Here is a 17,797-nt window from a genome sequence, read left to right on the forward strand (position 1 = left end):
TGGAATGTAGTTTTTGGAAAAGGTTTTAAGAAGCCATCCAGGTATTTCATCATTATAATGTAGTGCTATATTTTGCAGACCTTAAAATGGAACTTAATTATATGTTTTGGTCAGTTTCTTTTGATAGTCATGCCTAGCCAAATATGATTAGGAAATCAGAGTTGAAAGTATGTACAACAGAAGAGTGTACCAATGTTATAGTAACAGATATTCAACCAACCTCTGTGGTTTTGATCTTAGTCAGTCAGTCCTACAATATGAATTTAGGGTAAGAGAATGACAATGTGTGCATTCATCCACTCATCCAAAAGCAGAACCCTCATTTCCTTTACGTACCTGTCTTTATGTAAATTCCCTAAGATCATGTTTCTCAGTTCTTTTTTTATCTGCCTGGAGGCCTTTATTATTCTTTCATGAAAACAAAACAAGTACCATAATGATAAGGTGATTTTCTATCCAAATTCAGAAACCAGAGAACCTTTTCTAAGCATATTTCAGCTTTTCTATCACTTCTTATGACTCCGGTGTACTTTGTAGCCTAGCCTAAGTTGAGGAGCTCCTGCCACCTTTGGGTCAGTTAAGATTTTTTAGAGATTGATTTGTTTAAAGGGTGCAGAGAGTGGCAGTGGGTGACTCCTTTTCCTCTGTCCTTCCTTCAATTTGTATGACAGCAGGACAGCAGGATAAGTCCTAAAAGCACACCCGTTATATCTTTGGGATAAAGCAAGATTCTTTGCATTATTTTTCTTTGCAATTTTTCTTGAAGTGGTCCAGGTTTGAAGGAAAATTAAGTAAAATCATAGTATGGCAGAGAAAGTTGATAGGATACAGACTTGCCTATTTCAATGAATCATGAAAAGCTTTCGCCATGTAATCTAATTGACTAAGTCAGTCTTCAGTGCCAAACTACTTAGGTAAGTCAGATTTATTGTCTGTCAGTAACAAGCCTGACTTTATTTTTTAGATCAAATGAATATGTTAATACAGCATGACAACCGTGTCAGGTCCGAATTCTAATTCTGAGGTGGATATATAGACTGGTTTGTAAGCAGTCAGATGGGTAGAAAGAACTAGAGTATTGCCAGGGTGAAATAAGCATTACAAACCTTCAATTTTTCTTGCTTTTCTCATAAGAGATTAACCCCTAGGATCCATGCATTCTCGAATTATTCCTTTGTACTGTGCCCTGGAGACTTGTGTACCCAGGGGGCAATACATCATACCAAGGTTTGGGATGGGTGAGAGGTATGCTTTCTTTTTTGTAAAGTAGAAACAGGGCAATTGTGAAAGGCCGAAGAGAAAAGATAAACTTGCAGGTGCATTCTCAGACAGATCAGCTTTAGAAAAGGCACATGTGGAAGCTGAGGATTTGGAAATAGATCTTGCTTAAACATTTATATCTGCATTACCCTTTATGAAAAGTCTTTGTTTACATTTTCTTGAAGACTGCTGGTATGGGTTGTGTCTATGTAACATCATAGGCATTTACGCACTAGGATAGCAAGATAAATTGATTGTGACACCCGGAATATTCTTTCTGGTGCTTTGGTAAATACGCCAAGTGCCCTCTCTCTCTCTTACATTCAAGAAAGTACCAGATGTTGCAACCTATTAGTTTACCAGTTACAAGAGAAGAGAGAGAATGAGTGTGTGAAAGGTCAAAATAAAAAAGTTATGCAAGAGGAGAGGAAACCCCCGTCCTCAAATGTAAGGAGTTTGAACAAGATGAAGAGTTGGTTAAGGGATTAATTACTGACTTCCGCAGTAATGTGGACTAATCATTATACACAATAAAAAAGAACTTTCACAACTTGGATTTTCCTGTAGTTTGTGAAAATTTATTTTTTAACTAAAAAGCTTTTTATTTCTAGCCTAAAATATAGGCAAATAAAAATATTCAATCTTTTAAAATTTATTTTTTATTCTCACTTTAGAAAACTCTGTGCTTTTGGTTTAAAAAAATAAGTTTATAAGAATATTTTAAAAATGCTTCAAGTAAATGTTTACATCAACGTTGATTTAGCATTCTAAATGTAACTTATTTTAAAATATGCAACATTGTTTTGTGAACTTCATTGTATTGAGTTGCAGTGCAACACAGCATTAGAATAAGTCTGACCAATAAAAGCACTTAAAATATTTGCATTTTAACCATGCAAAATTGCTGGATCCAACTAGGAAAACTATGCGATACCAATTTTATTTCCATTGCTTCATTGTTCTAGTTTTTAACTTAATTAAATAAGAACCCGTGTTCACGTTGTAGCTCAGAAGTATAAAATACTGTCTGTGGCTATAATAAGAAATATTCCAGCAGGTTCAAAAACGATTGGGAATACAAAAGCTACCCATTTGCTTGTTGTGGAAGCAGTAGCAACCTGCATACAAGCTAGTCTAGGGTCAAGACAGTACGGTAGGTGGTTTTATGGAACTTGCAATTACAAAAATCCACTTTAACCTTTCTCTCTCACTGGCAGGTGTCCCGTTGGCTTGTAGCCAGAGGTTGTGAGTGTAGTGCAGCCGGCGGTGGCCCCCAGAGTGCTGAAAATGCCAACACTCCAGCTGGCTGCTCATAATTGCACTGATTGTGGCCTGACAACCAGTGCTCCAAGAAAGAATGTGATGAATATATGAAAATATTTTACAGATTTGATCAGATTACAAATTGCATCTCTTTTTTTTCTCCTTTATAGATATGATATCTGCACTTATAAAAATAAGCCCTGTGGAACACTGGGTAAGTGTTTTTTAAAAGGGAGGATAGTACAAGCTGTCTCTTTGGGCCAGTGACTTTACTCTTTATTATTAATCTGGTCATTTTCCTTTCTGACACATCTGAAATTACTCCTATAAATTGTTAGATCTGACCTCTGTGAATATATCACCTACCAGGACACAAGTAGAATGAATGATGATTAAAAACAGTTTAGAAGATTAAAAATCATCAAATGATAGCGATAAATCAAAATTTGCCACTCATTTTCATATAATCCAGCTCTGTAATATATTTTCCAAAAATACCAAGGAGTTTGAGAGCAAATGAAAGCAGCCAGCATCTTTAAATTTCAGGCTAGGAAAGGAAAGGGGAAAAAACCCACTTAGGAGATACTTAAGGAAGAGACATTGAAGACAGTTTTTTTGTTTGTTTGTTTTTTGGTGCAATTTGATGGAAATAGTATATCCCCATAAACTAAGATATTATTAGAAATTTCTAGTATCTGAACAAAAAAAGAGCAACTTTGTAAAATATTGCAGATAGTAGTAGAGAGGAGAGGATTATAATTCCTTTGTGTCACCTAAAACTGTTCTTTAAAAAAAGCATTTCTGTAATATTCTATAATTTTAAAAAAATCCCCTTTTGTTGCAGATTATAACTTCATACTGGTAAAAGCTAACCACAAATACAAATATGGGGAAAGAGTAGCTTTCAAGTAGACTAAATTATTAAGCAAATAGAATTATTTTAAGAAATAAGAACTTTTTTTAATGATAATTTTTTAGTGTCATAGGGACTTTTTACAGACTCAGAAGTCAAGCAACTGAAGGTGACTTCTCTATTTTCTTCATGACAAGTTTCGATTTTCTTATCTGTAAAGGAATAATTGTAAAATCTAGTCCTATGCATTTCATAAGAGTTTTTAAGGTCAAATTCAAGGAGAAGTGGGGAAAAGGTATCGCCCAGCTTCCTGGGATGTTTGGTGAATCATCTCTTCAGAGATTACAATTTCTCTTGATGATTTTAACCTGCCTTCCAGTCTTCTCCCACCTCATTTCCCTCAGGATTTATGGCTAAAGAAAAAACCCCAATAGCCAAGGATGAGTATTATGGTGGAGAAGTTTGCTAGTTAAAAAGCATAATGCAGAAAAAGCTCTCTGCTGAGAGGGCTCTAATCAAAAAAGATTTTATCTGTAGTGTTTTAGGTTAACGCCCAACATGATCCAATGGAAGGGACCCTAAACCGGAAGCGAACGCTTGGTTTTTGGCGTTTCAGGGCACTGCCTCTTACAGTTTATTTAGCTTTTTGTCCCTCAATTTCTTAATCTATGAAGTAGAAGTAGTATCTCCCCTTACGCTACAGGGATATTGTTAAAGTCATTTAAGTAAGAAAATACAAAGGTGTTTAGTAAAGAAGTGCTATAAAAAATAAACAGCTGTTCTTATTTAATGTAGAAATTATACTGTTTAACTTATCTTTTGTATATTGTTTGAATTCTGTGAGCATTTACTAAGTGCTTAATCCATTTTAGATACAGTAGACACTAAGCCTCAAATAAGGTACAAGCTAGAGCTTTTTTGAGGAAATACATATATGTATGTATGTTTGTGTACATGTATACACATCCTATTCTGCTTTTTGAAGATAAATTATTTACATTGAGATATTATTTACATTGAGACATTAATAATAACACTGCCTAGTACTCTTACTGTCATTTTTGCCAAAGTAGATTTGAGGTATTTCCCTACTCCACCTCTCCTTTTATATTTCTCAAAATAGTGTATTTAAATTTTTATAGTTTATTCATGTCTAGAATCAATACATGCCAGTGCATTTTCAAGCTCAATATAAAAATTTCAAGTTATAAATCACTATGAATTATTTTTTATACTGTCTCATAGTGAAAACTGAATAAACTATATATATATGTGTGTTGACCTTATGTGGGAAAATATATTATCAGCACAGAACTGATGAGGTTTTTTTCTGTTGGAATGGTCATTCTAGTGACTTTCGTGTTGGTTTTCTTGCTGATTCTTGTATATTCTCTTGTTTGCTTAGTACCTCTGACGACCAATTTGAATTTGGCAAAGTAGATTTAAGGGTGAAAACTGTGGCCATCAAACTGAGGAAATCTAAATGACCCAAATAGTAATCAAACCCCTATTAACACAATCACACATAAGAACTTTGACAGCTTCAATTTATAGGAATACAGAAAATGGTGGTGGTGGTGGGGGGTTGTGAAAATACATTAGCATTTAAATTATTCTTTCATTTTAGTTAAGATTTACCTTGATATTTTCAACAAGTAGTAGTTATTTGCCAAATATGTTCTTTCTTATATGTTCTTTTAGTAGAGTTAACAATTTTATATCAGATACAGTGGTAAATCAGTGCTTACAAATACACCTTTGTGAGCTCTTGAAAATTTTCAATTAAAAATACAGTACATGGCACATACCAAACAACAATAAACAAAAAGCTAACCCATGGAATAATATATGTTGGGAAGTGTAAGAAATGTTAATTTAACTGTAATTATTCTTATTAATATTTTTTGAATCCAAATTTTATAAAGCTCAAAACAGAAAGAGTTTTGAGTGGCATTTTCTCCCCATATCATGGACTCTATTGAGCCCAATAGCTTAAAGCTGGATAATATACTGCACACTGTTTGTTTGTTTGTTTGTTTGTTTTTTCTCTCTCTCTGTCTCTCTCTCAGTGGAGTTTGACTAGTCCCTCTGTTCACACCCTCTTCTTCAGGTCCTAAGACTTCTAAGTGAATGGAAGGGCAGGACAAGGGTAACACTAGTGTTTACAATAACTCTGTGAAGCAGAAATTAACCCCTTCCCCAACTCCTGCCTCTTCCACATAAAACAGTAGGAAAAGTAAACGGTCTATTAGCAAATCCAGCACTAACCTCATTTCTGTTCCAATGTGGTTATTGTGCAGAAATTTCATATTAGGAAATCCAGAGAAATAATTTCTAGAGCTTTCTTGTCAGTAAACATGTGAATTGAATAGCTTTTACTGTTCCAAATTCGTGCAGCTGGGGAATTATACCCAGCACAGAACATTGTTTATCACACACAATAAATGTTCATTAAATTGGATTCAAATCACTTTTGTTGTTAAGATAATTATTAATATTTGGGTGACGATAGCAGACTACTAACATATAAAAAGTTTTTCCTACTTTTCCTTCAATTTCCTCTAAATAACTTTCATCCCTATGTAAAGTATGATTCAGTATCTGTTTCCATGACATTTTGTCTTCTGCACAAAAATTATTTTTTTCTAAGCACTGTTTTCAAGTTACGTCCTAATTCACAGAGCGTGATAGTCATTTGGAAGTAAACAGTAAGGCTTTTACATACTGAAATCCCCAAAGGAAGAATACTTTGAGTAACATAACAGTTCACTAGAATCAGCGAATTAACACCATAGTTTTTTATTAGTAAAACTCTAATGCATCGGTGGGGGATGGGAGAGGGAGAATTACACTGAATGTGTGAATGACTCTGCTACCATTAAAACACTTAAAGAAATTGTTGCATCAGTATCAGAACTAAATTCAGAAGATTAAAAACATGCAACAACCTCCTATCTTTAACATTTCTCCTTTTTCTCTTCTGAATCATTCATTTTTGTTTTTATAAAAATGTCATTTTAAAAAACCATTTGGGATTCCCTTTTTTTTGGTAACTAAAAAGTTGCTTGTATATTTTTATGAACCCACTAAACTTAAACAGATCTCTTTAGAAAAATAATGTGGATATATTTTGCTTTCTGCAGCCTAAAGAATGTTAAAATAGAAATGCTTTCTTGAATTCCCTCTTCTGGCTCAAGTTACTAGGTGGTCCCAAGTTACCAGAAGTAAAATTTATAAATCTAACCCCTAGTCTAGACATTTTCCAGCACTGACTGCAGTTCAAAAAATATTAATGTCTAGCCGGCAAAGTGAAACTCCCCCCAGTGATTTTGCAAATGACTAGAAAGTTAACCTTTTGCCAACTGCTCCTTCTGTGCGTGGAGGTTATTAAAAAGAATCCAGGCATTTATAAGTATGGGCTTTTTAAGACTGAAACACCTTGGCTTGACCCTTTGTGTCTCCTTCTGTTTATTCAGGCTTGGCCTCTGTGGCTGGAATGTGTGAGCCTGAAAGGAGCTGCAGCATTAATGAAGACATTGGCCTGGGTTCAGCTTTTACCATTGCACATGAGATTGGTCACAAGTGAGTGAGTTTAAGAAAATCAAAATAAATTTTAGAACTCCACTCTTTTGAGCAACTCATAACTACTGTGTGGAACGCATGTGCTCAGCCATATTTTACTGCCTTTTTTTTTGGTCTGATTTCAATAGAGAATGTTATCATTTAGGGTATTGGGATAAATCATCTTAAGAACTGGAGACTTGTTAAATAATCTTTCTGATTCATGACTAGTATCCTTAGAGTGGTGAATACATCACACTTAAGTTGTGTGATATATGTACATTCGCAATAATTTAGCCTTAGCATGGTCTACTCAACACCCGGTTCCTCAAAGTGAAATTGTTGAAATGATCTTTCTTTCCCTCAAGTGACAACACCTATATATTTTAAAATCATCATTGACACCACTTCCATAAAATTTACTTTGAGTTTTCACTGTTCATACAGCTGTGAGCATACCTTTTCCAGGCATAAACTTCATCAACCATTGCTATGGAATTTGTATTTTCAGGTGTACTTGTATGTCATTGAGAAAACGAACAAAACTGGTGCTGTGGGAGTAGTGAGATATCATCCTTATTACTTTTTAGGAGTATCTAGTTTTTAATATATCTGGTCCAAAACTGCCCCCCCCCCCCCCCCAGCAATAAAACCCTACTTTCTCTATTCCGAACAGTGGATAAAGCCTGCTCATGTAAAGGGAGAGAAGTTTGAAACTTTAAAAGGATGGTTGAACATTTTTAACTCAAGCAAGCAGCCTATTTGCAAGGACTACTGACATTTGTATGATTTAAGTTTTACAGTCTGGGTGGGGGGAAAAGAACAAATAAAAATGAATGTTTATTATACACTTGCCTTAGCGATCATTCCTGAGATAAGTTTGTAGGTCAGCTTGCTTTTTTTTTTCTTGAAAGAGGAGAGTAAAATTGGGTCAGTCTGTTGCATTGTTTGGAAAATTGCAATATAAATTTTACCAAATTGGTATTGATTTATGTATAACCTCAAGTAACCGGCAAGTTTCAAACCTGAATTGCTTCAGACATGGGGAAAAGTCAGTGTTACACTTTTAATCAAGTCCTAAAAATACTGGTATTCTAGTTTCCATTGCAATAAACAGCAGGGGAACAAAAGGAAAAGTCCTTCTTAAGCAGCCAGTTTATCTTCAAGCACTTAAAAATGTAGCTCATTAATGACTGTCATAATCTTATGCAACCAGACTGAATGTAATAGGTACTGTTAGATTCAATTAAATGGAAAGGTCAGGACAAGTAACACAGCAGGGATGAGTAATGTGTGTGTGAGAGCACTGTTACTTCTTGCAGTTACAAGTTAGGCAATGCCAACAGATGCACTGTAAGTCCCCTTCTTGTATGTACTTAAGTAGCCCATGTGAGGCTTTATCTCTGTATCTTTTGTTAAGATTCTAACTGAGCTACTCTCAGGCTCCCTAGATTTTTCTGTTGTTGTTGACCTAATGGGTAATTTCTTTTTAGTTTTATACCTTATATAGGAGACTGTGGAAGAAGTAGAATATAGCTCTTAAGATTTATGTTCCTTGGAATAACTTTATTTCACTGCTAATTCTTGTTTGATAGTATGAGTGTTAAAAACAGAACAGGGTGGGGGTGGAACCAGAAAATGCTTTATAATGAGAGTCAGAAGAAATGCTTCGGCTCAAAAATGTTATTTGACAGGCTAGAAATTAGCTTTCTTTTCATGCCCAGTTGATTACTATTGTGACTATCCCCTTCTGCCCAGCCAACTAGGCAGAGTGTGTTTAACATGTTATCTTTATCTATGTGTCAAGTTGTATTTAGTCAGTTAGGGAAAATCTATTTCATGGATAAAGAGCCCTTGACTTGCTTTTAAGATTTTAGGGTTTAGCTTTGAGGAACCCAGCGAGTCAGCTCTGGCACAATTCTTATCATTAAAATACAGTGCTTTCTGTTCTTCCTGAAACAAAGCAATAGCCATGATAATATCAAGTATACTTTTCAGATAAAGGGTAGTGAACTTTTGTAACTTGTATCGTTTAGTAGGATAGATGTTAAGTGATGTGATCATGTCTGCAGATTCATCACAAAGAAAATTTGACTTTAAATTACTGAAAAGTTCCCCCACTGAGTCATTAGACTGTGTGAACATTGTCTACTTTTTTAAAAATTCTGGAGGATAGGGGTGTGCACCCAGGGTGTGCTTGTGTAGGGATATACTATCCACTTAAACAGCTGTGGGATAACTTTTTTCTTTGGCTGGGCCTTAGTGACCACTTTTGTTTCTTTCCATGCCTTTGTGAAAACAAGAAGTTAGTTTCCTTGTCAAATGAAAAATTGAGGTTTATGCTATTTTTAAATGACATGCCTAGTTTTAATGTAGGCTATAAGCCAAAGGCACTTAATGAAACTATATAGAAAAGAATGTTCTTTGCAAGGTTTTTTTTCATTAATTATGTAGTTACCTTAAGTTTCAGAAGTTGAAAAATTATAGTGCTGAAGAGGGGTGGCAAGATTTCAACCAGACCTCTAGTTATATTGAGAAAACTATCTAATGTATCCACACTGTACAAAAATAATCTTAATAAAAGAGATCTTAAAAACATTCATACTTTTTAGGGATGCACATTAAAGTCTGCAGGACTGAAGTGACAGGCTATCTGAGATTTACTTTTAAAAGGAAAGGGTAAAAGATAAAGATAAAGCAAGAATAGCAACATGTTGGACTTTATAATCTTCATGTGTGGAGGGGGGTTCATTATGCCACCTCCTCCACCACTGTATATGTCTGATTTCTTTTGCAAACAAGAATAGGTCCTACGGTCGTAAATCTTTTAGATGTGGCAAGTCATTTACTAACTAATAGTGACTGAGTGAACTAGAAGTCTGATTTTGAGAAAATTGTAAAGAAGTGTTAAAAGATGTATTGAAAGCGGCAGGGGTGTGTCCGTCCTGCTTTTGGAAACCAGCATCAGTGTTTGGTTTTACCAGTAGGGAGATGCTTTCCATAGAAGACTGGCTAGGAGATGAATGTTTTTAAAAAGGAGAAATACGACAAGACTTCAGGATAAAATTGTAAATTAAGTTACATGTCTTAGGAAGCTCCCATTACTGTTTCCTTTCATCCGAATTTCCCTTCTGCTGAAAGTACCTACCTGTCTTTAAATACTTGAACAGTGCCATGCTTTCATAATAGAAGGCTAATGATAAACATACACCAAGGTATTTGGAACTTTAATACCTTTGTCTAGTTTTGGTATCAAAATAACGTTAGTCTTATAAAACGAGTTAAGAAGTATTCTATTTCCTGGAAGAGTTTGCTTTCCCATGAGTACATTTTAAAACATTACTTAGGTTTAATTTAAATACAACAATGTGCTTCTATTTTGTGTGTGGTTCAGTGAACTTTGACAACGGTATATAACCAGGTAATCACCACCATAATCAAGATATCAGCATTTCCATTACCTAAAAAAGTCCCGTGTTCCCCTTCACAGTTAGTCTCCACCCTCCTCCCTCTTTACCTGGCACCTGGCACCAGGCAACCACAGGTCTACTTTCAATCGCTATAGATTAGACTTGTCTTTTCTACATTTTCATTTAAATGGGCTTACCTAGTGGGTACTCTTTTGTGTCTAGGTTCTTTCCCTCAGCACAAAGTTTTTGAGATTTATCCATGTTGTGTATATCAGTAGTTTTTCTTTTTTTCCTGAATATTATTTCATATCACATTTTAGGTTGTTTCTAGTTTTAGCTGTTCTGGGTAGGACTTCTGTGAACATCCATGTACAAGTATTTGTATGGACATATGCTTTCATTTCTCTCGGGTCACATAGCTGGTGGTATGGTATGTGTTGATTTCACTTTAAAATAAACACATAAACTATTTTTCAAAGTGGCTATATACCATTTTGCGTTCCCACTAGCAATCTATTTGTATTCCAACTACTTCAGATCCTTGGCAACATTAGTTATTATAAGTCTTTGTGGTTTTAGTTATTATTATGCATTTTAGTGGTGTCTTAGTGTGGTTTTAATTAGTTGATCATTTATTTTTTATAAACTGATGACGTTGGTGATGGTGAGCATCCTTTCATGTGCTTATTTGCTGTTCATTATCTTCTCTGAATGTCTATTCAAATACTTTTTACATTTCTTAACAAAACTGAGTTGTTTTCTTATTGAGTTGTAAGACTTATCAATAGTGTATATCCTGGGTATAAGTTGTTCTCATATATATACTGTGAATATTTTGTCCAAGTCTGTTGCTTGCCATTCATTTTTAATGGTGCCTTGTGAAAAACAGAATTTTGATGAAGTCTCATTTAGAAGTTTTCTTTTATGATTTGTGTTTTTTGTGTCTTAAGAAATCTTTGCCTACTTCAAGATTTTCTATTTTTGTCTAGAAGTTTTATACGTTTAGCTTTTAGTACATGTTCTGCCGGAGCAAGTACAACTTTTAGCTTTTGTATTAAGATCTGTGATGCATTTTGGGTTATCTTTTTTGTGTCTGTTTGTTTTTGTTTGGTGTGAGGTAAGGATTGAGGTTCCTTTTTTTCTCATGAATACCCAGAGATTTCAGCACATTTTGTTTAGAAAAATTGGTTGATTTGTACTTTTCCTTTAATGTCTTTGTCTAGTTTGAATGTCAGATAAAGTTAGTGTTATAAATTGCATTAGGAACTCTTCTAGCTTCTAGAAGAGTTTGTGTACATTAGGTGGATATTATTTCTTTCTTAAATGTTTGATAGAATTTACCAATGAGGCCAACTGAGCTAAGAATTTTCTTTGTGGAAAGATTACTAATAATTTAATTTTTTATTAGATATAAAATAACATCTAAATCTTTTGAGTCCTTTTTGTTAATTATGTCTTTTGAGTAGTAGAGTATTTTAGCTAAATTGTCAAATTTGTTATCTTACTGTCTTTTTAGATGTATGTAGTATACATAATAATGTTCCATCTTTCATTATTTGTAATTTGTATTTTCTCCTCTATTCCTTTCCCCGCAGCTTTATAGAGAGATAACTGACATATAACATTGTATAAGTTTCAGTGTACAGCATGACGATTTGATTCATGTATATATCGTAAAATGATTATAATGGTAAGGTTAGTTAACACATATATCACATCATAAAATTATCCTTTTTTTGTATGTGTGGTGAGAACATTTAAGATCCACTCTCTTAGCAGCTCTCAGTATACAATATAGTATTGTTAATTATAGTCATTCTACTTTATGTGATACCCCAGAACTTACTTATCTTATAAATGGAAGTTTGTATGTTTTGAACAACATCTCCTGATTTCACCCACACCCGAGCCTCTTATCATTTATTATTGAATTTATTGGGGTGACATTGGTTAATAAAATTATATAAGTTTCAGGTGTACAATTCCATTATAAATCATCTGTGTATCGTATTATGTGTTTACCACCCCAAGTCAGTCTCCTCCCATCACCATTTATCCCCCTGTATTTACCCTCTCTTACCTCCCCCCCTTCCCCTCTGGTCATCACCATGCTGTTGTCTGTGTCTATGAGTATTGTTTGCTTTTTTTGCTTAATCCCTTCACCTTTTTCACCCAGCCTCCCCCTGCCGCCCCTGCAGCTGTCAGCCTGCTCTCTATCTATGAGTCTGTCTATTTTGCTTGTTCATTTTATTTGTCAGATTCGACTGTGAGTGAAATTATATGGTACTTGTCTTTCTCTGACTGGCTTATTTCACTTAGCATAATGCTGTCCAGGTCCATCCATGCTGTCACATAGGGTAAGATTTCCTTCTTTTTTTACGGCTTAATAGTATTTATTCTATTATGTAAATGTCCCACAGCTTTTTTATTCACTCATCTACTGATGAGCACTTGGACTGCTTCCAAATCTTGGCCATTGTAAATAATGCTGCACTGAACATAGGGGTGTACATAATTCCTTTGAATTAGTGCTTTGGGTTTCTTTGGATATATTCCCAGAAGTGGGATCACTGAATCCTAAGGCAGTTCCATTTTTTAGTTTTTTGAGGTAACTCTATACTGCTTACCAATCTGCATTTCCAGCAATAGAGCACGAAAGTTCTCTTTTCTCCACCCCCTCAACCAGCACTTGTTTGTTGATTTGATGGAGCCATTCTGACAGGTGTGAGGTGATACCTTATTGTGGTTTTAATCTGCATCTCTCTGATGATTAGTGATGTTGAGCATCTTTTCATATGTCTCTTGGCCACCTGTATGTCCTCTTTGGAGAAGTGCCTATTCATGTCCTTTGCCCATTTTTAATTGGATTGTTTGATTTTTTTTGGTGTTGAGTTTTGTAAGTTCTTTATAGATTTTGGATATTAACCCCTTATCAGATGTATCCTTTGCAAATATGTTGTCCCATTCAGTGGGCTGTCTTTTCATTTTGTTGATAATTTCCTTTGCTGTGCAAAACCTTTTTAGTTTGGTATAGTCCCATTTGTTTGTTTTTTTCTTTTGTTTCCCTTGAGCAAAGGCAGCGTTTATACTAAATATGAAACGTGCTTTATACAGGTATGCGAAGTCTAGATTCTATTAGCCACACCCCCTCATTGTTAAATATCTTTCTAAATACGTCCAAAATCTTGAGTTCATTTAGTTTAGTAAATTGTATATAAAGTCCAAAGGTAGAACTGAGTTCCAAATTCTGTTTTAGAAAACACATGAGCAAATTGTAATAACTATCCTATTGGGTAACTATTAAAACGAAAAATGTTTGCCAGATGTGGGTATAGAAGGCTCTCAGTGCCTCCATTAGGTTTTGTCTTTGCTTTGGTATAACAAGTGATTCGTAGCCAAGCGCAGTTAGGAATAAGAACTGATAGATCAAAGGGATTACAAATGGAAAATAGTTTTCAAGAAAGATGTCCCTTTATTCCCGTATATTTTTCTGCTACAATGGGAAGGCGTAGCTTTTGAGATTTTTATAGTTGTCACAATTTAGACTGTAATTATGTCATCACTTTTTAAAGTTAGCTTTTAAGGAGAAATTTAATAATTTTAAAACATTAAGAAACTATTCTTTAATTCTGTAATTGTATATGTGTTATCTTATTGAGTAACAGGGTAAGCATCTATTTTTTCCTTTAGTGGCTGAATTTAAAAGTTCATGCTCTGTGAGCTAATGATTGTTTAACAAAATGCAAAACAGTTTAACTACCATGATTATTGAAGATAAAATGATGTTGATATATTAGCTACATGATAAAATTAAAGTTGCTTAGATGAAAAATTTGAATTAGGCATTTTAAGATTTTTCTTAGCTATACAGATCTTCTGTTTGGTTTGAAAACATCTGTTATGATTTTAAAAAGAATCTCCAGACTAAATCCATATTAAATTTATACTCAGTAGTCTGTGTTTATTCTTTTTTTTTATTTTTACTAATCTTCCAACAAAACAAATAAGAAGTGTGTACAAAAATCAAGAGTAAGTTATTATTTTTTGGTACAAAATACATTGTTACTTTTACAGTGAGTGGTCATATAGTAAATGGTTAAATGATGTAAAATATAATCACCAATGAGCTTCCTCTAATATATCCTAAAAAAGAAAATGACATGGAATTCTTTCCTTACATATGTCTCTTCAGATACGTATGTAAGGGGATTTTGTTTTGTTAAATATAGTTTTAAAAGAAAAATATCATTTGCATAGAAAACTAATGTACCATAGAAAAATATTTGGAAAGAGCATGTATGTTAATAGATTGATGCATATGATAGACTCTGAGTCACAGAAGCTTAAATTTAAAAATTAAAAAAAATTTTTTCAATTACAGCCCTGGCCAGGTGACTCAGTTGGTTGGAGTGTTGTCACATACACCAAAAGGTTTTGGGTTTGCTCCCTGGTTGGGGCACTTATGGGAGGCAACCAATTGATGTTTCTCTCTCACATCAGTGTTTCTCTTTCTCTCTCTCTCTCTCTCTCTCTTCCTTCCTCTTTCTCTGAAACCAATGAAAACATATCCTTGAGTGAGGATTTTAAAAATTTTGTTTTCAATTACAGCATAGTGATTAGGGGTTTATATAACGTATGCTGTGATCCCCCCTAAATCTAGTACCCATCTGGCACCACACATAGTTATATTATTGACTGTATTCCCTATGCTGTACTTTATATCCCCATGACTATTTTGTAACTGCTAATTTGTACTTCTTAATCCCTCAAAGAAGCTTAATTTAGTGAATAACCTTTATTGCACAGTCTTTTAGTGTATATAGCAACCACCTATCTCTAAGTGGTGATGCCACTTATTTTGACTCAAACCCTGCCCTTTCCCCCTTTATTACTGATATGATTTTATATATTTTTATCACATTTTTCACTATCAAAGTAGGTATATGCATATGATGCTTTCCAGATTTTATCTCTCATGTTTTACAGTCCATCAATAGAAGTCTTCCACTCATGCACAATTTGATTCCAGAGATGTAATGAGCACCTATTCTTTGACCTAACCTAGAGTGTATTTTGGATACACTGATGATGAAGGCAAATCTCCTATCCTGAAGGAACACATCCTTTTTATTCATTTAGCTCTTTTCCTACTCTTGATCACTTTCCCAACTCTTGATCAATCACTTCAAGAACATCTAACTGTTATTTATTAATTAAAAGAAAAAGTAAAACTGCTAAGCTGATAACCAAGATGGCTATTAAGTGATTAATTGGTGGGTAGCATATACAGTGTGGATACTCTGTGGAATTATTCATGTCCAGGGTGGGACAGAGCAGGATGGTGCAAGATTTCATTACAGTAGTCAGTATAGTGCACAATCTTTATTGCTGGAATTTTTTATTTAATATTTTTGGATTGTGGTTGACCATGCATTACCGAAACTGCGGATAAAGGGAGGAGTACTGTAGTAAGTAAACCTGCTCTTTATCCAGGGGGTGATGTTACCTCATTTCTTAAAGTTATCCTGTGAGAGCCTGGGTACAGAGCAAGCCTTGCAGACTTGACATACCCAGCGCAATGTGGGGAATCACGAGGCCCATGGAAGGCTGTCTCTCCTAACCTCCTCCTTTACCTCTCTCTCTCTCCTCTCTCTTTCTGTTTCTTTCTCTCTGTTCCTACAACCCTCCACAAATGAGAAACATTACCTTTATGTAATCTGAAATGTTTAATAAACACATAAAACCAACCATGGGAGTGCTCTTTTGTGACTACTGTTCACTCCTCAGTGTGGGCCCCAGGCTCACCTAACTCTCTGTTTTGTTCTTGTACTTTAAAAAAAAATATTATATTTGAAACTCAAGAGCAGAGTTTATTTTACATCTATCATCTATCTATCTGTCTATCTATCTATCTATCTATCTATCTATCTATCTATCTATCTATCTATCTATCTATCATCTATCTATCTATCTAATCTGTCATCTATCTATATCTATCTATTATCTATCAATCATCCATCCATCCATCCATCCATCCATCCATCCATCCATCCATCCATCCATCCATCCATCCATCCATCCAACCTTAGTTCTTGGCACATCAGTCCCCAAGGACCCTTCTGGTTTAATATATACATAAGTGTATTTATATTTCCATTTCCCACTCCCATGTGTTCACTCCCATAGATAACTAGTCTAAAAATTTTGATCTTTATATTTGAGTCCATACATATCTTTGTAAAATATTGCAGGTTGTTTTGGACATCTATGTGTTCATTTTAACTTTTTAAGTTTGAAATGATTTCAAACTTATAGAAATATTGATATAATAAAAAGCTTTCCCATGTGCCCTTCACTCAGATTCAGTTGTTGATATTTTGCAACATTTGCTTTATCTCTTTTTCAGTATATGTACATGAATTTTTCTTAGCTATTTGAGAGTAAGTTGTAGACATTTTCCTTATCCTCAAATATTTCAGCATCTATTTCCTACGGAGAAAAGATAATCTCTTATATAACCACAGCACAATTATCAAATTAGAAAATTTAACATTGATATACTTCTAGCATCAATGTACAGTCATATTCAAGTTTTATCAATTGTCCCAGCAATGTTCTTTATAACATTCCCCCCACTTAATCCAGTTTTCATTGCATTTAGTTGAGTCTCTTTAGTCCGGAACAGTTCCTTGGCCTTTCTTTGTTATATGAGAGTGTGTATGTAAGTTTTGTCTACATATTTGATATAGGGTTATAGACATTGCTCCTTTTCTTAATTTTTCCCGTTTTTAAGATCCACCCATACTGTGTGCAGACATCTGTCTTGTTTGCTGCTTCCAGCTTCTGTTTCGTATTCCGTAATCTGCATCTGCCAAAGTTTACTTACCCGTTCCCCAGTGACGGACACCTAGGTTGTCTTCAACTCCTTGCTATCATAAATAATCCTGTCATGAACATCTTCATACATGTTCCCTTTGGGAATATTTCTGGGATATATATCCAAGAATAGGATTTTTGGGTCATAATGTATCTGCCTATTTAACTTGACTAAGTACTGCTGAATTGCTCTCTGGAACAGCTGCTCTGACCACATTACAAATGTTGTGAACTAAGATCCCAGTTTCTCTGCATCACTGCCAACACTGAGTCCTATGGAACATTCTAATTTTTGTTGGTATGATGGTTTTAAAGTGGCCTTTTGTTTCCTCTCTCTGATCACTAATGAGTTTCGCTTTTTTTTTAATTGCCAAACTCTTCATCGATAGAGTTTCCTCAGGAGGAAAAAACAGTTTTCCCTTTATACTTCTGAATTTTTTAAAACTATGTACGCTATTGTATATTTTTCAGCTGATGTCTAAAAATTTTTATTTTATGTCTAAGTTATTGTAAAGGATAGAATTTCTGGAGTACTATATATATTAGCATGTGAAAATAAAATTGTTATATATAT

The 17,797-nt window shown here is 34.4% G+C and overlaps 1 protein-coding gene across 2 annotated transcripts in view; it reads left to right on the forward strand.

The window, feature by feature from the left end:
- The window catches only part of ADAMTS6 (ADAM metallopeptidase with thrombospondin type 1 motif 6), a 207,326-nt gene that overhangs the window by 74,694 nt on the left and 114,835 nt on the right, over positions 1-17,797 (forward strand). For both annotated transcript variants that reach the window (XM_081132538.1, XM_081132539.1), the window contains 2 exons: positions 2,694-2,737; positions 6,853-6,958. In XM_081132538.1, the coding sequence (XP_080988664.1) occupies positions 2,694-2,737; positions 6,853-6,958 (150 nt within the window). The remainder of the gene's footprint in view (positions 1-2,693; positions 2,738-6,852; positions 6,959-17,797) is intronic.

The sequence above is a fragment of the Miniopterus schreibersii genome (genome assembly GCF_964146895.1).
Source record: "Miniopterus schreibersii genome assembly, chromosome: 3".
Lineage (NCBI taxonomy): Eukaryota > Metazoa > Chordata > Mammalia > Chiroptera > Miniopteridae > Miniopterus > Miniopterus schreibersii.